A 22,106-nucleotide genomic window follows, 5' to 3' on the forward strand; every position below is an offset into this window, starting at 1 on the left:
TCGGAGCCGCAAAGTTTGGCTGTGGCTGCAAATGGGCTTGGGCGGCTCCTCGGTGGGTGGCGGTGGTGGCCGTAGCGGATCCTCGTGGCCCTGTTAATGTCAGGACCACGCCCGGGGAGGATGGCGCCCTAGAGCCCGGCCTTGCTGGGGTAGGGGCGGGAGGGGACGGGGTGGGGACCGGCCATGTCGGAAGTGACCAGGAGTCTGCTGCAGCGGTGGGGCGCCAGTTTTAGGAGAGGCGCCGACTTCGACTCTTGGGGCCAGCTGGTGGAGGCGATAGACGAGTATCAGATGTGAGTGACGAACCGCGGCAGCGGGCCAGACCGGCTCCAGTCGGCCGCCTCCCCCTTTTTTCTGTCGGTGTCTTTCATCGCTGTGTCTGCAGCCAAGGCTTCTTAGGGTGGGGCTCCGCAGGCACCAGGGCTGAGATCCCACTGGCCCCGGAGAGGCTGCTCTAGAGAACGGGTCCGCTCTCTCGGGCATCTCTCCCTTGTCCCCCTCCTGCCCCCACAGGGCCAGTTCCATTCAACAGGTAGCCGTTTTGTCTTGGGGGCGTCGGCCCAACAGGTTACCTACTTAGGTCTTTCCACGATCTTACGGGTCCCCAATTCTGCCGCCAGTTTCTCTTTCCTCCGCCTCTCTCAGGTTGCCGCCCCTCATTTTCTCCTTCAAACTCTCTGAGGAATAATTGTGTGTTCTCCGCCCACGTTCGAGGATGAGTGGCCTTGTGCTCGCGCTCTATCAGTGTGTGTGTGTATGTGTGTGTGGACGCGCGCGCGTACGGGACAGGAGAGAACTGTGAATGGTGTCCCCAGGAAGCACTGAGTCCTGCCAAAAGAAGGGTTCCCTCCCGCTCCCCTTTTCCACCCATCTTTCTTGTGAACCGTGTTTTCACAATTCACCTCGATTCTGTTTCAGTTTCTGGGACTGTTATTTGCTAGGCTGTGAGTCCCACCCACCCCTTCGCTCAGTGTCTTTGGGTGGAGTCCGCTCAGGATGTGAACAGAAGAGAGCAAAATGTGCATTAATAGACCACGCACAGGAGCCACCACTCCCTTCTTGGGTCCCTCCTACTTTTCCTGTGTATACTGTATAGCCGGCAGGGTACATGTGAGTACCAGTTTCCTTGATCAATCAAAGTCCGATTTCTTTCCCTTTCTGGTTTTTCAAAATACTTGAGGGATGTTTTTAAAATTAAAAGACAAGATTTATGTAGATATGAAATCTTGCTTTTCCTATGCATTTTACTTAAAATAAACATGGTCTACCAAAATACTATTGTTTGCAAATTGTTGCCATTAACTACTTGGTTTAAAGCAAGTTTTTGTTTGAGGTTTTACCAAGTATGAAACTATGTGTGAGTAAAATATTTTTTTCCATTGTATCTTCTGGAAAGAATACAGTACTGTTCCTTGGAAGATGTAAATTTTTATCCCATCCCCACAAGTTGTTTTTTTATCTGACCATTAAAATAATTTAAATGTGTGAATGTTCTCTACCCAATCCTACTGACTTCGAAGGGCCTGTTGTGTCAAATACCCCTGAAAACAACCAAGCTCTGGGCCCTTTTGCCATGTGTAACAACTACATTTGTTATGCACTTTCACATGATTTTATTTGCCCTTGCAACTACCCAGTGAGAATATCATTATTATTCTCATTTTACAAAATGAGGAAATTGTAGCTGAGGTTAAACAGATTACCAGGATCACAAAACTATACCATTGAAATCTGGGATTTTTAAATTCCAAATCCTGTCTTCTCTACTGCACAGGGCTTAAAGTACTTTATTTGAGATGCACTGATAGGGTAGTTCTTTAAGTGAATTGGACAAATTAGAGAACTTCTCTCATTATCAGAGAACATAGCCTTCCATACCGGGTGGCCAGTTAGACAGTGAGCACCTATGTATCATCAGTCAGTCTGTATGTTAACTAAAATTGCATACCCTGAAATATAAATCTGCCTCTCACTCATAGTGGGTGGGATGCGACCTAGCAGCTGTTAGCACTCTGCAACAACCCTTGCAATGGAAAGTGAAGAATACCATGTCCAATTGACATTACAAAGGAAAATTGAACATGCAAGCTGCTTAGTTGGAATTTCTCGGAACATCTGAACAATGGTAACAGAAACACATAAACCCAATCCGTTGTTGAACCTAAGTACTAACCTTTGAACTCCATGATTCAGAGTAGTCCCCAAATTATTATAAAAACTGCCAGGGTCAAATTTGAATGGTAATTTGTAATGATTGGCTTAAATTTTGTAAACATATATAGACTACATGTAAAATGAGGTCAAGAGTTTAAAATTATCTAATATATCCAGAAATGAAGGGAAATTGGCCTTTTGATTTGACAAATCTTTTGGAGAAAAGTCTGGGATAAAGGAGACTGCAGTTTGGAGTCACTGTAATAATATAAACAAGAATCGACAGGATTCAGTCACTGATTGGATTTTTTTTTTTTTAAGTTCAGTTTTGTTGAAATATATTCACATACCATACAGTCATCCGTGGTATACAATCAGCTGTTCACAGTACGATCATGTAGTTATGCATTCATCACCACAATCTATTTCTGAACATTTTCCTTACATCAGAAAGAAGCAGAATAAGAATAAAAAATAAAAGTAAAAAAAAGAACACCCAAACCATCCACCCCCATCCCACCCTATTTGTCATTTAGTTTTTGTCCCCATTTTTCTACTCATCCATCCATACACTGGATAAAGGGAGTGTGATCCACCAGGTTTTCACAATCACACTGTCACCCCTTGTAATCTTCATTATTATACAGTCATCTTCAGGAGTCCAGAGTACTGGGTTGGAGTTTGGTAGTTTCAGGTATTTACTTCTAGCTATTCCAATACATTAAAACCTAAGAGGTGTTATCTATATAGTGCATAAGAATGTCCACCAGAGTGACCTCTCAACTCCATTTGAAATCTCTCAGCCACCGAAACTATTTCGACTCATTTTGCATCCCCCTTTTGGTCAAGAAGATATTCTCAATCCCACGATGTCGGGTCCAGATTCATCCTCAGGAGTCATATCCTGCGTTGCCAGGGAGATTTACACCCTGGGAGTCAGGTCCCACATAGGGGGGAGGGCAGTGAGTTCCCCTGCCGAGGTGGCTCAGTTAGAGAGAGAGAGGGCCACATTTGAGCAACAAAGAGGTACTCAGGGGGAGGCTTTTAGGCACCATTATATGCAAGTTGAGCCTCTCCTATGCAGTAATGAGCTTCATAAGGGCAAGTCCCACAATAGGGGGCTTGGCACATCAAACCGCCAAGTCCCAATGTTTGTGACAACATCAACACCAGTCCAGGTGAGGAAGTCCAACACTTCTGCACCTTCCCCCAGCTCCTCGGGGCGGGGGGTGGAGGGGCTGTAAATATATTTTTTATTCTCTTCCCAAATTATTTTGGGATGTGTCACTATTTCACTCTTTGAATAGGAAGTGAGATACAATAGGTTAGTATAGGTTAGAGTGAAACACTGATTGGATTTTGAGAGTGAAGAAGGAGGAAAAGTCTAGGTTAATTGTGATTTCTAATTGGTTGAGCAGTAATGTCTTTGTAATCATACAACACCCAGGAGTGGGTTTGCAGGGGATGAGGGGTGGAGATTGTTGAGGAGGGAATGAGCATGTTTGTGCTGTCATGATGTAAAAATACTAGAGGTTAAACAATCTCATAATTCAACTAGTAAGGGCTGGGGATACAAAGATGAATAAGATATGATTTCTGCCCTCAAAGCACTGAGTCTAATAAAGGATTTAAGTGTAACTAGGCAACATTATTACAGAAGTATTGAAAGAGTTAAGTGCTACCATACTCCTTGCTGTTTCCTGAAGCATGCTTCTTCCTTAGGGTCCTGTACTTTTTCTCTGTCTGGAATACTCTTCCCCCCGTATCTGTGTGGGTTGCTTGGTCACCTCCTTCATATGTTTGTTCATATGTTACCTTCTCACTGAGGCCCTTGTTAGCCACCCTGTTTAAAATTGCAAAACCTGCTATCCACACCTACTCCCTCTACTTCATTCTTATACTCCTTACCCCACATCCTGCTTACTTTTTTCCCATAATACTTATCACCATCTAAAATACAATGTATTATGCGTATTCATTTTGTTTACTCTCTCCCTGCTAGAATGTAAGCTCTTTGAGGGCAGAGTATTGGGGTTGGGGTCTGTTTTGGTCTCCAGTGTATCCTTAGCATCCATAGGAGTATTAGGTATCAATAAATAATTGTTAAACAGATGAATTCACAAGTATACTTTAAGAGCATAAAAGAGTTTATGCCAGTACTGTTGGAAGATTTAAAGAAATTGTGTCAAAACTAAATTATTACCCAAAATATGGTCAATTAAACATAACTCCATTTAGCAAGCCACTTCTTTCAAATACCTGGAGATTCCTGACCCTGAAGTTATGGCAGAGTCATATAGAAATTGTTGCTGTGAATCAGACATTTCACAGGATCACTCCTGAGGTATTTATCTAACATGTGACTGCTCACTAAATATTTATTAAATGAGTGGATGAGTTTGAAGACTGGGTAATACGTGCTTTTAGTCATCTTTACCATGCTTTATATCAGTGCTACTCAAAAGTATGGTCCACAAATTGATGCTACTCTGCAAACTGTTATTGGTCTGCAACCGATAAATTAAGAAATTGAGAGTAAGCATTTAGAAGCATAGTGATTTGGTATCTTCATGATAGTTTAATTTTACAATTATTTTACAATTTACAATCTGGAACAGATTGGGGGAAAAAAAACTTGTGCTTCACTATAGATAGTTTAAGAACCACTAATCTATGTTATGAAATGCTGTGGGGGTTCAGCCAGCCACTTGTTTATGTGCTTAAAGTCTAATTAAAACTGCCTCTTGAGAAGAGTCTTGTTCTACCTTGCAAGTACTGTGCCATTCAGAGGTGATTCTCTAAAGAAGACTACTCAACAGGCTTCCCACCTTTACTAATAAAAATGCTTCCTACTCATCTGATATCTAAAGGATGAGGATTTTTCCTAAGTGGACAAAATCATGTCTCATTTTATCTTAGAATGGTACAATATTTTGTGGACTTAGAAAATTAACTTTTTGTCTAGGTTTTTAAAAAGGTTTTTTTTTTCCCCTAACAACTTTGTTGATGTATAGTTTATATATCATAAAATTCATCAATTTTACATGTACAATTAAATGATTTTTTAGTATATTTACTGAGTTATACAACCATCACCACAACCAAATTTTGGAACATTTCCATCATCCCAAAAGATTTCTTGTGCCCATTTGCAATCCCTCCACAGTCCTACTCCTAGTCCCATTCCATTTTTTTTTTTTCTTCCCCATCCCCCCAAAAAAACAAACACAAAAAACCTCAAGAGCCATGTTTCCCAACTTTCAGCAGGCATCAGATTCATCTAGGGGGCTTGCTGCTACAGAGCTTGCTGGTCGGCATGGCGGACATTCCGATGCAGGGGTTCTGGGGTGGAGCCTGAGAATCTGCGTTTCTAACAAGCTTCCGGGTGATGCTGCAGCTGCTGCTGATCCACTTTCCATTCCATTTTTATAGATGCATCTTTTCTGGACATTTCACATACATGGAATCATATAAATACGTGGTCTTTTGCATCTGGCTTCTTTTATTTCCTATAATCTTGAGGTTTGTGCATTCTGTAGCATGTATCAGTACTTTGTTTTTCTTACTGAATAATGTTACATTGCATGGATATACCATGTTTTGCATATCCATTCCGTAGTTGATGGGCATTTGAGTTTGTCCTTTTTGACTATTATCAATAATGTTGCTATGAACATTGACATGCGAGTCTTTCTGTGGACATATGTTTTCATTTATTTTGGGTAGATACCTGGGAGTGGCTCGTATGGTAAATTTGTGTTACCTTTTTAAGAAATTGTCAACGTGTTTTTCAAAGTGGTTTTCAAAGTGGTTAGTACCATTTTACATTTCCACAAGCAATGTATGAGATTTCCTGTTTCTCCAAATCCTTACCAGAATTTGTTATTGTCTGTCTTTGATTATAGCATTCTGTTGGGCATGTAGTGTATCACTGTGATTTTAATTCGTATTTCCCTAATGATGATGAGCAGCTTCTCATATGTGTATTTACTATTTGGTAAAGTGTCTGTTCAAATTTTTTGCCTATCTTTTGAGTTCATTTTCTTATACCTGTTGAGTTATAATGGTTCTTTTGTATATTTTGGATACACGTCCTTTATCAGATATATGATTTGCAAATTTTTCCATCTAGTCTGTTGCCTAATTTAAAAAATAGGATTGTCTGTTTGAAGTTAGTTTTCTTGCTACTGACTATTAACATTTGAGCAGGAGTTTCTTGCTTTATAATGAGGAGAATACAAACCTTCCATAGATTGGTTAGTGGCTATTGAATATAATAAACATTATGCCTGATCTGTAAAGACATGATTGTGTAGAATAGAATTCCCATCTGGTACTTTGTATTCTTGCCCCCATTTCCCACCCAGAAAAGTATAGTATGCTTGGGAATAATATTTTCAAAAATTTTTTGCCAATTATAAAATGCTTCACCAATGGATCCTTTGAATCTTTTGGATTTCCTCCCACATAAAAATTTTTTTGAGATGCATTTCATGAGCACAAATTCACCATTTTTAAGTGTACAATTCACTGGTTTTTAGTATATGCACAATGTTTTACAGCCATCACCACTTATCTAACTCTAGAACATTTCCATCATCCCCAAAATAAACCCCGTACCTATTAACAGTCACTTCCAATTTCCCCCTCCCCCTATACCCAGGAACAACTACCTGCTTTCTGTCTCATAGATTTGCCTGTTCTGAACATAACATATAAATAGACTCATACAAATATGTGGCCATTTGTGCCCGACTTCTTTCACTTAGCTTAATGTTTTCAAAATTCATCCAAATTATAGTTTGTATCAGTAATCCACTCCTTTTTATGACTGAATAATATTCTACTTTATGGATATACCACATTTTGATTATTTGTTCATCAGTTGATGGATATTTGGGCTCTTTCCAGTTTTTGGGCTATCATGAAGAATTCAGCTATGTATATTCATGTATAAGTTTTTGTGTTAACATATGTTTTCAGTAGACCAGGGTGTATACCTAGTAGTGAAATTACTGGATATATGGTAACTTTATGTTTAACATTTTGTGGAACTGTCAAACTGTTTTCCACAGTGGCTGTACCATTTTATAGTCCCACCAACAATATATGAGGGTTCTGATTTTTCCACATCCTTACCAGCACTTGTTATTTACCTTTTTTTTTTTTTTTTTTTTTTCATTTTTTGAATATAGCCATCCCAGTGAGTGTGAAGTAGTATTTCACTGTGGTTTTGATTTGCGTTTCTTTATTGGCTAATGATGTGAATTATTGGCCATTTTGATATCTTCTTTGGAAAGGATATCTATTCAAATCCTTTGCCTGTTTTTTAATTGGGATGTTTGTATTTTTGTTGTTGAGTTGTAAGAGTCAATCCTTTGGCTTTTGCTGTTTTAGAAATAGCTTTGAATGCTCACTGTTGAGCTTGGGCTAGTGAGATAGATCCAACCATGAAAACACACTTAAGGTCTTGCTGCTACTTTTAAGTATGATGAAAGTTGCACAAACAGATTTCTATGTCTGATTAGTAGAAGGTTTTCTTTATTGCCCATGAAAAAACATTTTCAGAACTATAATTTGGTAGAGTACTATCATTTTGTCATTGAATAAGTACTCTTATAAGCTGTAATTTGGATTTGGACTAATCCAATCAGCAAATTAATGATTGGCTGATAAATTGTCTTTGATTGGTGCTATTATTGGTGCTACTAGAAGTGTTGAAGCAGTATCTGGACAACTACTTAGTGGCTTGTTATAGAAGAAATTCATGCATACTAAAGATTTTTGGATTAGATCCCTTTGAGATTCCTTCCAGCTCTAAGATTCTGTTTTTATTGCTTGGAGCTGGAGTTTGTCCCTGTGAAATTGTATGAAAAGTTTGTATCTTATTTTCATCATCATTGTATATAGAATTTGATTCTAAAAATAATGTAGATTTATACTTTGAAAACAGAACAAAGTATTACTATATACTTCACTGTGTTTTTAAAAGATTTAAATTTTTACCTTGTTGCACTTGAAATAGTTTGCTTTCCTTAAAGTTTAAAGAATATGCTTTTCTTCTTACAGATTAGCAAGACATCTACAAAAAGAGGCCCAAGCTCAGCATAATAATTCTGAATTCACAGAAGAACAAAAGGTACCATAAAATAATCTCTTGATATATCAGATTGCAAATGAAAAGTATTCTATCTTTTATGTCCCTTGAGCAAAAGAACAAACAACAAAAAACTGTTGTACTTTTAAGTAGAAAGCATACCAACTATGTTTTGCACAAGTTGAATTTTAACATTAAGTGATCATTTAGAGAGAGACCATATGGTTTATTACATAATGCGTTTCTTTGATCATTGTAGTCGAGCACAAGCCATTTTGCCTTTGTAGACTTTGGTGGAGGCCATCCACACTTTGGTTGGGTACCCAGAGACTTGAGTTTATCTAGAGTCGCTTGGAGATGTAGAGGATTGTGAGTAATTGCATCCTATCTCAGCACTTACTTAACTCTGAACTTTCTTAACTCCTTCTCTATTTCCTCTCAATAAAAACAAACCAAAAACAAATGAACAAACCCAAAAGACCCACCATTGAAAAAAATTAGTTCAAGTCAAGAATATGGCATAAGTATCTGTCAGCAAAATAAATGCATAAGATTGCAAAATGTTTCAATGGTGCTCTTTTTCCTTGAATATGTTTTATTATGTGTCAAGTTGACTCCCTGTACTATTAGAGATTATGAAAAATGGGACACTTTAAGAAATTTTAAGATACTTTAAGATATGGAAGGAAACAACTCCCATTTTCTTCTGGCTCAAAGTATTTAGTATTAAGTCAATTTTTAATCTTGTAGATAAAGAGAAAAATTAATGTGTTACTCTTTACATATTCATGTGATAAAATTCATGTCTTAAGAAAAGACAGTGTGCAATGTTGAAAACTATAGTAAACTAATTTTCTTTGATTTTTTTTTTTTTTTTTTTTTTGCACAAAGGGGTAGGGGTAGGAGTGACTTTTTGTATGCACTTTAAATCTAAACAAATTTTATTAATCCTTAGACTTGTGTTCATTTGACTCTTATTTGTCAATTTGTAGGAGTTCAGGAAGAAAAAACACCCAATGATTTGGGTTAGCTACACTTCCTGTACAAGTTAGTATATTTGCATTTTTTAAACATTTAGGATTGACTTTATCTAATGTATTTGCTTTTGTATTTCCAAAAACACATGTTGCTACAATTAAAAGGATATTTTTCTTTTTCGTCAGTAATTGCTAATAACCACAAGAACAGCACCATCTGTTACTTATGTCCTCGTGGACCTATTAGCTTTTTGTTTGTTTGTTTGTTTCTCATTTGTTTTTGGTAGTATTGTGCACTTTGAACACTTCTGATTAGAATTTGCTGTTTATCTGGAACAGTTTCTTTTGTAGGAGATACACTGTAATCTCTAGAGCATCGAGAAAGCTTACTTTAGTCTTTCTGAAATCCAGATTCCAAATGCAAAGACTTGCCCAGAGTGGGATGAACTTTTGTTAGAATATCTCTCTAGAGTTAGGAGACTTGGAATTTTTAGCCCTGGAAAATATTGGCCACAGAGGAAATGATGGATTTATTTAATGAGTGAAATAAAGACCACATACTTTACTACCTTGGAACTGATTAGCTGGCATCACAGAATTGGGACTTAGAACACCTAAACTTTGATGAACAGGCTCTCAAATATCTAAGTATATAAATTAACAGCTAACAAAATGTGTTATGAGTATGGAAACAGAACAAAAATTTAGGGAATTAAAAAAAATTTTTAATCATTTCAGTCACCTGTTTGCCTAGAGTTTCTTATGTTCTTTTTCTCTAATGTCCATATTGTTTAACTGTAGAACCTGTAAACAGCGTGCCCTCAAATATAAAGTGAATTGACCTTCTAAAACAAAAAAAAAGTACTATCAAGAAATGAGCCTTGTATTACAATGATGATTATCTTTTCCTTATTTTTTTTTTTAACTTTCTAAGGTTGAAACTGGTGTTTGATAATTCTGTTCTTTAATTTATAGCTGTTTCTTAGCAGCCACCTGTCGATCTTTCAGCAGTTTATCTTTCATTGTAAAGGCCCCCTGATTTTGTACTCCAGAAGGACTAGGAAGGCAACATGATATAGAGGGAAAGAGTCTTAGAAGTCGAGTCAGAAGACTTAGTCTTGACTCCTGGCTCTATCTCTGGGCCTCAATTTCCTTATATATGAAATGAGGGATTAGATAACACTATATGTTCGTAAAAAGTATCTCTACATCTTCTACCTTTGAAGCATTCTCTACTCCTCCTTTCCTGGGGGCTTGATTTCTGAGGTATTTATTATTTATGATACCTGCCTAGGAGGCATTGTGGCTGCCAGTTGTGACTACAGAGAGAGCCTGGGCCTGCCTGCTTATTCCTTGGGCTTGGAGAAGGACCCCCAAATCACTCTGTACTACTTTATGAATATGAGGCAAGTTGTGTGCAAAAGTTTTATTTTCTTAAAAACTGAAAGTAGAACATTCATAATGGGCCAAAACTCTCATGCTGACATTATAAGACTTATTTGACTGTATATACAGAAAAGTTATCTGAGACTCCAAGTTAATAAATGATTAAAAAACAAGGATTTCCCAGACATGTTCTGGGGAACATTGGTCCTGAAAAATTCATAAGATATTATTTGAACAGAGTGAGTCTGTGACTTCTTGGGGCTTTTACTATGCTAATGTGTGAGTCAAATTTTTTATAAATTTTTTTTTTAAAGATTGGGTATGTAGTGTTTCTTAAATTTATTTTTGGAGGTTCCCCTACACCCTTTTTAGAATATTTCATTGGATCTAGTGTTCTGAGAACATATTATGGGAAATTTTGATACAGACTATTGGGTCTGCAAAACAAATTGAAAGATCGACTTGGCACATAAGCCAAAGGAAGAGAAACAAGATTTTGTTTCCCTTAAAAAGGAAAATAGAGAATGTTGCCTATACTACTTGTTCTGGTTTGCTAATGCTGCCGTTATGCAAAACACCAGGAATGGATTGGCTTTTATAAAGGGGGTTTATTTGGTTACAAATTTAAGTCTGAAGGCCATGAAAATGTCCAAATTAAGGTATCAACATGAGTATACCTTCCCTGAAGAATACCAGTGGTGTCCGGAAAACCTCTGTTAGCTGGGAAGGCACGTGATGGCATCTTCTGCTCCCGGGTTCCAGCTCCTCTCTCAGCTCCTGTGCATTCTTCAAAATGTTGCTCTTGGGGTGTTTTGTCCTCTCTTAGCTTCTCCGGAGCAAACTCTGGGCTACCATCTCCAAAGCATCAGCAAAAGTCCGCCTTCAAAGGCTGTGTCCAAAATGTCTCAGCTGCAGCTGCTCTCCAAAATGTTATTCTCAGCTGCTCTGAGGTCCTTCTGTTTGTGAGCTCTTTTATAGGAGTCCAGTGATTAAATCAAGACCCACTCTGAATGGGCGGGGTCCGTATCTCCATGGAAATAATTTAATCAAATGGTTCGCCCACAGTTGGTTGAGTCACATCTCCATGGAAACACTCAATCAAAGGATTCCAAACTAATCAACACTAATATGTCTGCCCCCACAAGATTGCATTAAAGAACATGACGTTTTGGGGAACATAATATATCCAAACTGGCACGCTATTCTAAGCTGCATTTTTCTTAGATAGTTTGTGGGACTTTGGAAAACAATATTTTTTAAACCTATCATATATCTGAAGTACTTTCTTGATGAAATTCTTTGCTGTCTAGCCTACAGTGAGCTCTCAAAAATGTTTGATAAATGCTTTATTGGATCTTGGGCTATTGGTATCTGTTCATATGTGATTCTTATTTTAATGTAGATCCTTCTTTTTGAGAGAATTAACTTAAACACATCTTCATAATATTTCAAATCTAAAGGACTCTAAAACAGAGCTATTGATCTCTCCAAACTTTATTAATTGGTGATAAATAGTATAAAAGCTTCAAATGGATTTTTTATTAATAATATTCTCAGAGATTTCTGATATAAAATTATTAATTTTAATAAAATTATTTGATCCTCCCTCATGATTAGTTGACTTAGCTTCCATTTCTCGATAGTTTTGTCATTATAACAACTGGATTTAATAGCCAAAGAATAGTTGCCAAAAGCTTTCATTCCATTGAATTCCCCACTTTCATGTAGTAGATTTTCTCATGTAAGTTTCTGGATGGAATAGAACATCCTGTCTCATGATGCTTAGAAAGATTTTCCCTGTTTTGAATCAAATTTGGTGGTAATGAAAATTCCAGCACTGTATTTTTGTTTTACATTTTATAGGTACCCCCTTTTTCACTTTCTTCCCCTTCTTCTACTACCTTCAACCGTAGCTAGATGGTAGATGATTGGCTTTTTAAATTTAGAAAATTAAGAATGGATTAAGTGATAATTACACTTATTATAAGTATCTAATTATACTAATTATTTTTTGAACATAGAGATTATAAGGAAGTTTTACTCATTTGTTTCATTGCAAGGATGGTTATCAGTTTCTCCATATCATTCTAATGGGTTTCACAATTTTTGTTATTTTTTAAAGTTTTCATTGTAGTAACATATTGCTTTAGTTTTCTGGCTGCTAAAGCAAATACCATACAATAGGTTGGCTTAACAGGAATTTATTGGCTCACAGTTTTGAGGCTAGGAGAAGTCCAAAATCAAGATGTTGTCAAGGTGTGCTTTTTCCTAGAAGTCTGTAGTATTTTGGGGCTGGCTGCTGGTGATCTTTGGTCCTTGGCTTTTCTGTCACATGGCAATGCACATGGCAGCTTCTCAATTCCATTCACTTCCAGCTTCTGGCTGCTCTCTTTGTCTTCTCTCTCCCTCTGTGACCTTTCCTATAAGGAAGCCTCAGTGATAGGATTAAGACCCTCCTGATTCAATTGGGCACACCTTAACTGAAGCAATCTCTTTAAAACGACCTTTGTACAAGGGTTCACACCCATAGGAATGGATTAATTTTAAGAATACATTTTTCTGGGTATATAGCTCCAAGCCACCACACATATACAACTTGAAATTTCCCATTTTAACCACTTTCAAGTGTAGAATTCAGTGGTATTAATTATACTTAAAATATTTTGCTACCATCACCAACATCCATTATCCAAACTTTTTCGTCACCTCAAACAGAAACTCTGTACCCATTAAGCAATAACTCCCCATCCCCCTTACTCTACCTCTGAGCTTCTGATAACCTATAATCTACTTTCTGTCTCTCTGAATTTGCTTATTCTGGGTATTTCATGAAAGTGACATCATATAATATTTGTCCTTTTATGTCTGGCTTATTTTACTCAACATAATGTCTTCAAGGTTCACCCTGTTGTAGGATGTATCAGAGAACTTCATTCCTTTTTATGGCTGAATAATATTCCATTGTATATGTATGCCACATTGTCTTTATCTTTTCACTACTCATGAACATGTGGGTTGCTTCCCCCTTTTGGTTATTGTGAATAACAATGCTATGAACTTTGGTGTAAAAATATCTGTTTGAGTCTCTGCTTTCAATTCTTTGGGGTATATACCTAGAAGTGGAATTGTTGGGTCATATGGTAATACTATCTTCAATTTTCTGAGTAACCACCAAACTGTTAACCACCATGGCTCCACCATTTTACAACCACACCAACAAGGTACGAGGGTTCCAACTTGCAAATCTGGTAAAGGTGCTGGGGAATGAACCCGTATACTAATTTAACTGCGTGTATTTTTTTTTTTTTCATTTTTTTTTTTTTTCATTTTTATTGAGATTGTTCAGATACCATACAATTATCCAAAGATCCAAAGTGTACAATCACTTGCCCCTGGGTACCCTCATACAGCTGTGCATCCATCACACTTAATTTTTGTTCAATTTTTAGAAACTTTTCATTACCCCAGACAAGAAATAAAGTGAAAGATGAAAAAAGAAAAAAAGAAAAGGAAACTCTAATCCTCCCCTATCCCTAACCAACCCCCCTCAATTGTTGACTCCTAGTATTCATATAGCACATTTGTTACTGTTTATGAAAAAATGTTGAAATACTACTAACTATAGTATATAGTTTGTAATAGGTATATAGTTCTTCCCTATATGCCCCTCTATTATTGACTTCTAATTGTATTGTCATACATTTGTTCTGGTTCATGAAGTGATTTCTAGTATTTGTACGGTTGATCATGGACATTGCCCACCATAGGATTCAGTTTTATACATTCCCATCTTTTGACCTCCAACTTTCCTTCTGGTGACATATATGACTCTGAGCTTCCCCTTTCCACCTCATTCACACACCATTCGGCGCTGTTAGTTATTCTCACATCTTGCTACCAACACCCCAGTTCATTTCCAAACATTTAAGTTCATCCTAATTGAACATTCTGCTCATACTTAGCAACCACTCCCCATTCTTAAGCCTCGTCCTATATGTTGGTACCTTATATTTCATGTCTATGAGTTTACATATTGTAATTAGTTCCTATCAGTGAGACCCTGCAATAATTGTCCTAATGTGTCTGGCTTATTTCACTCAGTATATTGCCCTCGAGGTTTTGTCATCAACCCATTTTTTTTAATATGGTTTTGTTCACTCACCATACATTCCATCCCAAGTAAATAATCAATGGTTTTCTGCATGGTCATACACTTATGTGTTCACCACTTTCACCACTATCTATATAAGAGCATCTACATTTCTTCCCCAAGGCAGGAGGGAGAGTCAAAGAAGGTAGAGAGGCAAAAGAAAGAGGAAAAAAAAATGACAGCTAGGAAGCAGCAAAAGGAAAAATAACCTTAAATCAAAGTAGAATAAAGAATCAGACAATACCACCAATGTCAAGTGTCTAACATGCCTCCCCTATCCCCCCCTCTTATCTGCATTCACCTTGGTATATCACCTTTGTTACATTAAAGGAAGCATAATACAATAATTCTATTAGTTACAGTCTCTAGTTTATGCTGATTGCATCCCTCCCCCAATGCCTCCCCATTTTTAACACCTTGCAAGGTTGACATTTGCTTGTTCTCCCTCGTAAAAGAATGTATTTGTACATTTTATCACAATTGTTGAACACTCTAGATTTCACCAAGTTACACAGTCCCAGTTGTTATCTTTCCTCCTTTCTTGTGGTGTCTCACATGCTCCCCATCTTCCTCTCTCAACCGTATTCATAGTTAACTTTGTTCAGTGTACTTCCATTGTTGTGCTACTGTCTCCCAAAATTGTGTTCCAAACCACACACTCCTGTCTTTTATCACCCTGTAGTGCTCCCTTTAGTATTTCCTGTAGGGCAGGTGTCTTGTTCACAAAGTCTCTCATTGTCTGTTTGTCAGAAAATATTTTGAGCTCTCCCTCATATTTGAAGGACAGCTTTGCTGGATACAGGATTCTTGGTTGGTGGTTTTTCTCTTTCAGTATCTTAAATATATCACACCACTTCTTTCTTGCCTCCATGGTTTCTGCTGAGAGATCCACACATAGTCTTATTAAGTTTCCTTTGTATGTAATGGATTGCTTTTCTCTTGCTGCTTTCAGGATTCTCTTTGTCTATGACATTTGATAATCTGATTATTAAGTGTCTTGGCATAGGCCTATTCATATCTCTTCTGTTCGGAGTACGCTGCGCTTCTTGGATCTGTAATTTTATGTCTTTCATAAGAGATGGGAAATTTTCATTAATTATTTCCTCTATTATTGCTTCTGCCCCCTTTCCCTTCTCTTCTCCTTCTGGGACACCAATGATAAGTACATTATTGTACTTTGTTTCATCCTTGAGTTCCCGGAGACGTTGCTCATATTTTTTCATTCTTTTCTCCATCTGCTCCTTTGCGTGTAGGCTTTCAGGTGTTTTGTTCTCCAGTTCCTGAGTGTTTTCTTCTGCCTCTTGAGATCTGTTGTATGTTTCTATTGTGTCTTTCATCTCTTGTGTTGTGCCTTTCATTTCCATAGATTCCACTAGTTGTTTTTTTGAACTTTTGATTTCTGCCGTATATATGCCCAGTGTTTCCTTTACAGCCTCTATCTCTTTTGCAATATCTTCTCTAAACTTTTTGAATTGATTTAGCATTAGTTGTTTAAATTCCTGTATCTCAGTTGAAGTGTACGTTTGTTCCTTTGGGCCATAACTTTGTTTTTCTTAGTGTAGGTTGTAATTTTCTGTTGTCTAGGCATGGTTTCCTTGGTTATCCAAATCAGGTTTTCCCAGACCAGAACAGGCTCAGGTCCCAGAGGGAAGAAATATTCAGTATCTGGTTTCCCTGAGGGTGTGTCTTAGAAAATTGCTCCACCCTTTGATGCCTCAGGTCACTGTGCTTTTCTGCCCAGCAGGTGATGCCTGTTAGCCTATAATTCTTGACTGGTGTGAGGAGGTATGGCTGTGTTCCCCCAGGCTCTGGGGTCTGGTTCTGAATGGAAAGGGCCCCACCCCTTTCCTCCTAGAGAAGACAGACCCCTCAGGTGGAGGTCGTTAGCATTTCAATGGTCTCTCTCTGCTTGTGCTGTCTCCACCCTTCCGGGAGTCACAGCCCTGGAAACTGAAAATGACTGGGGCTTTCTCCACTGAGCCAAAAAAGAAACAGATAGTCCTGTTCAGACATAGTCCAAGGTGACCCTCCAGCTCTCCCAGGTCAGTTGTCACCCAAAGCCTCTGTCTGTTTTTGGGGCTGCGTACCTGTAGTGAGCAGTTCACACTTGCTACTTAAAACCCCAGTTGGAGCTCAGCTGAGCTGTATTTGCTTGCTGGGAGAGAGCTTCTCTCTGGCACCATGTGGCTCCGCAGCTGGGGCTATGGGGGAGGGGGTCTCCCGACCTGGTTCCGCAGGTTTTACTTACAGATTTTATGCTGTGTTCTCGGGCATTCCTCCCAATTCAGGTTGGTGTATGATGAATGGATGGTCTTGTTTGTCCCTCTGCAGTTATTCTGGATTATTTACTAGTTGTTTCTGTTTTTTTTGTAGTTGTTCCAGGGGGACTACTTAGCTTCCACTCCTCTCTATGCCACCATCTTCCACACTTAACTGCATGTATTTTTAAAACCTATTTTTCCTTATATAAATTGAATACATTTTAGTAAAATTAATTTAGCTTTTTTTTTGTATGTTTTATTCCATCTTTTTCTTTAACTGCTGTTTTGAGTTGTCAATTCCCCTAGGAATAACAAAGTAAAATAGCTAATATTCTGAAAATTGAGAACATTTTCCATTTCTATACAATATTAGGTACGAGCAGTTAATTCGAATAAAGTAATTTAAAACTTCTAAATCAAGCTTCACTTATCTTCAATGTTTAGTCTTAATGTACATTAGTTAATAGTTAATACTTATACTTTGGCACACATGACTTTTTCTTCTTAATTACTTTTCTGAATCATTTGTTTCTAAAAATGGTAAAGTTTAATTGCTGTAGCAACACTCAATTTTGATATCAGCATTGAAAATCAAATGCTACATGTTTTGAAAGTTAGTGCTACAGCTGAAAATGACAGTGTTTCACTCCTTTTTTAATACTGAGGTTGGGTGTGGTTCCTTAAAATAGTTATGAATAATGCCTATTGGTATTTTGAATAGTTCAGTAGATTCTGTATAAAAAGTTATTGCTTCTGTTTAACTTGAAGAAATATTTAAATTTAAAATATTTAATTAAAGGACTCATAGTTGTTTAACTACAACATTTTACCTTCAATGTTAAAAACATCACATTAAATGGATTTTATGATAAAGAAGGGAAATGAATTAATACTTTAAAGAACTTACTCATTGATACATCTCACTTTGTACAAAATTCTTTTTTTAAAAAAATTGAAGGTACATAAAGTTGGTAAGTTTTATAGCTAAACCATATTAAAATAAGAGTGTTGCTTTGTTGTCCAGAGGCATTGATGTCCAAGGAAAGTTACTTAATCTCTCTGTGCTTCAGTTTTCGCATCTACCAAATGGGGGGAAAAGTAATATTCTAATTTATGGAGTATAGTGGGGATTAAATTATTAAATTAAAATTATTACTAATTTTGTCATATTTGAGTTGTGTCTTTGAAGAACAATTTGGAGATACAAGATTTTATGTAGAAAAACTATGACTGGTATCTAGGCAATTTGAGAGGGTTAATAAATTTATTCAGTATTTTGAATCCTGCTGTTCGTATATTTAAATATAATAGCTTCAGAATAAAATCAGGCATGTTCTAAATTGTTGTTTTGGGATTAAAAGGAAGTTCTAAAGATTGTGGAGATGGTTAAATATTGTTACTTATTCGTTGGCTGAGAGTCATACCTTGCCTAGTAGTGGCATACTTTGTGAGTCACTATACCAGCTGTTTATTGTAGATATAATAATTGTATAATACCCACTAGCCTAAGTACCAGTGGCCTGGGCAATACTTATTGCTCTCTTTGTTCCTCATTTGCCTTCCAAAGAAAATTGACAAAAGAGAAAAAACCAAATCTAATTTATAAAACTTCTACAAGTCATCAGTATGTTTAGAAAAAGGTCATATTTTTTCAGAATATTTTATTGTGCGGGCACTGAAAATATTGTACAGAAATACTTCACTTTTATATTCTGGATTTATTTCCAATAAAAGCTTAGGGAATGTCTTTTATGGAAGGACTTGAAAGTCTTAGTGGGGATAATTCAGCTGTCTGTTCTTATATATGTTATTTGCACAGGTCTTCTCCTTTTCTATCCCACCCTAGTCATTCATGTTGATTACTGTTTATCTGGGCAGTTGAAATAACCTGACTGTTTTTGCCTTTAGTCTTTTCCTTTTTCTACTTCAATCTGTATGTTCTGTTACCACAACAATCTTCTTAAACGGCCTCTCTGATGGCGTCACTCTTTTGTTCAAACACCTTCTGTATAATTTATTACTAAAGCAAAAACAAATTCCTCAGTTGAAAGTCCTCTTCAGAATGACTCCCACCATTTCATTTCTCAAACTTATCTCCCCCTACTTTCAATTTGGAATTTTAGGCAATTGAACCATGACCATTTTCTAAATTCTTTAGTTTTAGAAATCCTTCCAGTCACTGGGGCTTGATTCCTAATACCGATTCCTTTCTCATTTCTTCAGGACATATAACAACTCTCTTTGCTGAAGCTTATAGAATCGAGTGCCTGTGCTTTATATTATAGTGATTCTGTACTTGTCTTATCTGACATAATAGAAGATGAGCTTATCAAAGGCAAGGACTATACCCTATCATTTTTTATCCATTTTATAGCTTACTATGTTATGTAAAGCAGATCTGACCATAAAATTTGCCACTGTTCGTCGCAAGTATTGATTTTGCTTAGCATTGCTTATGTATTTAATCAAACAAGTCAGGGTTGGACTTAAGCCAAAATTAAATGTTACCATTGTGCTAACTTAAACATAGTTTCATTTTTAAGGTTTTTAGTGAACTTGAGGCTTTTTGAAGATGAAAAAAGGGCAAAGGAAGATGTCAGGAAGGCCTTTTTATTGCTCTTTCAATCATATCTAAAGAGGTTGCCAAAGCAAACTTATTTTGAATTGGTCATGGCAAGTGAGCTCAGAAGAGAAAATACTTACTGTCTTTGCTTTATCCCAGCCTTTGCCTCTCATTTCTCTAAAGTCTGCGAGATGGTAGAAAGAAATAAAATTTAACTTATTTGAAAGAATTATAGATTCCTTATCAATAAAAAAAGTAACTTGATTAATTTCACAACAGTTAAAATATTTTTGGTATTTATAGCTTTTTTTTTTTTCCTTACAGAAAACAATAGGCAAAATTGCAACATGTTTGGAATTACGAAGTGCAGCTTTACAGGTAATCGGTTTTTGTTTTATGGGGTTTGTTTTTTTTTTTTTTCTGTTAATACAAGAAAAGGAAATTATTCTGAATTATTCAGATAAATTGTTAGGCATTATTCCAAAAAACATTATTGTCTCAGAAGGGTTTTATAACAGTAGGAATTTATCTGTTCAACAAATACTCAAAGGATTTAGTTAAGATTTTGTAAACTGTGGAAATAAAAGATGTGAATTCTGTTTTTTTCTGTTATTTTTAGCCTCGATGTTTCCAAGAAGGCAAAAACAAACAAAAACCAGTTTGTGACTTTTCATTTTGTACATTGAAAGCAAGAAACAGATACATTTATTTTGGCTAATTTTTTCTAGATAATGCAAGTGTAGTGAAATCTTTGTAATAAACAGATGTAACGTGCATATTTTAAATTTAGTCCACACAGTCCCAAGAAGAATTTAAACTGGAGGATTTGAAGAAGCTAGAACCAAGTAAGTTTTATTTTATATGTATTAGTGCTATTTCTTTAGACAATATTTAATCTATTATAGATATTAGTAATATTTAGCATAGGTACTGATTTGATTTATGTTAATATGTGATTTTTTTGTGCTTTTATAAGTCCTGTAATATCTGTAGTTATTGTTTGAATTTTATCTTCACTACATAATGTGGAAAGTTTTACCTCATTTAAATATGTGTAAGCCTTTATTTTGCTTTAATCATTTTAATAAGACTATAATTACTTTGGTAAACATTTACAAGGGAATGTAAAGTTATGGTCATTATGCCCATTTACAATATATGTTATTGAAAAGTACAGTCCAGCTGCTTTGAGCTGCTATGCAAAATACTTCCTGTTGTCCCATTTTCTCTCCCCTTCTCTAAAGTTTTTCTGAACAATTCCTTCAAATATTTTGTGTTAGGATGCTGCCAAATAAAGCTCCTTTGCTGGTTCAAATGAATGTTTTCTGAGGAAAAATGTTTGCAATATGGGCAAAGGCACAAGAGTTGAACATAGGACTAACTGAATGTTAGTCACTATCCTTTTCTTTCATTGAGTTAGGATTGTACATCTTAACATTGTCGTGTAAATAGGAAACAGTAGGTTTTATTTATCCATCTGTTAAATCAAATTTTTAAGTAGGGATCATTTTAGAACAGTAGAGACTCTTAAGAGCCATTTAGTTGAATTTTCTCACTTTATAGTTGAGGAAGGAGATTTAATGACTTCCCCTGTACTCACAGACCCTTAGTAGCAGCCTAACACTCAAGCTCTGGTCAGTCTTGAGCTCTTTTCATACTATTGCAATCCATTTGATGATTCCATGCCTCATACAAGAGGCTGAAGATAAAATTTACCTCATAAGTACTAAAGAGAATATAATATAGATTTCACAAACTGCCAATTTCAAATTCTTTCACAGCAGATCTGACTAACACAGATATATATTTTTGAATTAGGAGCATTTGATTTAACTGGAGGTCTAGTCCAAGAAAGGAAATCTCATAATCTATGCTGAAGGAGATCTGATTTCTATTGTTTCTGTTTGTAGAGGGAAGTAACAAAAAATAAAAATCCATAGCAGATTTGCTTTGACTCTAATAGTTTTTTTTTCCACACAGTTACTTATTTTTTTTACAGTTTATGGTCAATACAGATCAATTCCATAAAATGAGAAGCTATGAGGAATCAAAGCATAATTATGCAAATTCAAAATAGTTGTTCGACACACAAAGTTGGGTTTGTTCACACGCTAAGTAGCAGGAGATCCAATAGACCTTGTTTCAAAGAATTACAAATACATGCTTTTATTCTTGAAGACTGTGGCCACATCAGATACTAGCTTATCAGTTTGTGTTCATGTGAACCAAAATTGATTCCTAAAAATATTTTTTCACATTTGAAACTGTTTTAAAAGTTAACAGTTTGCAGAATTAAGTCTACTCTTAGGCTTAGCACCAGTTTCCAGCAATCTAAAAAGCTGACTGATCCGAATGTAGCTGTTCTGATTCTTAAAGTTTAAAAAAAGTATTTTCAAAAGCAGTTTAAAAGGATTATTATAAATTTAATAATGCTGGTGTGCTTTCAGTCTTAACATTCCAAATACTTAATCTTCTATCTTGGGATTCATTATTTGTTTGTCTCTTAGTTTTCAATAGT

At 36.4% G+C, this 22,106-nt stretch overlaps 1 protein-coding gene across 1 annotated transcript in view; it reads left to right on the forward strand.

Moving 5' to 3' along the window:
• Nucleotides 1-153: 153 nt before the first annotated feature.
• AIDA (axin interactor, dorsalization associated) overlaps nucleotides 154-22,106 on the forward strand; it is a 69,033-nt gene continuing 47,080 nt past the window's right edge. The window contains exons 1-4 of the mRNA XM_037823368.1: nucleotides 154-293; nucleotides 8,224-8,293; nucleotides 19,913-19,966; nucleotides 20,379-20,433. Coding sequence (XP_037679296.1) covers nucleotides 184-293; nucleotides 8,224-8,293; nucleotides 19,913-19,966; nucleotides 20,379-20,433 — 289 coding nt within the window. The 5' untranslated portion in view covers nucleotides 154-183. The remainder of the gene's footprint in view (nucleotides 294-8,223; nucleotides 8,294-19,912; nucleotides 19,967-20,378; nucleotides 20,434-22,106) is intronic.

The sequence above is a fragment of the Choloepus didactylus genome, chromosome 2 (assembly GCF_015220235.1).
Source record: "Choloepus didactylus isolate mChoDid1 chromosome 2, mChoDid1.pri, whole genome shotgun sequence".
In the NCBI taxonomy this organism is placed as follows: Eukaryota; Metazoa; Chordata; class Mammalia; order Pilosa; family Megalonychidae; genus Choloepus; species Choloepus didactylus.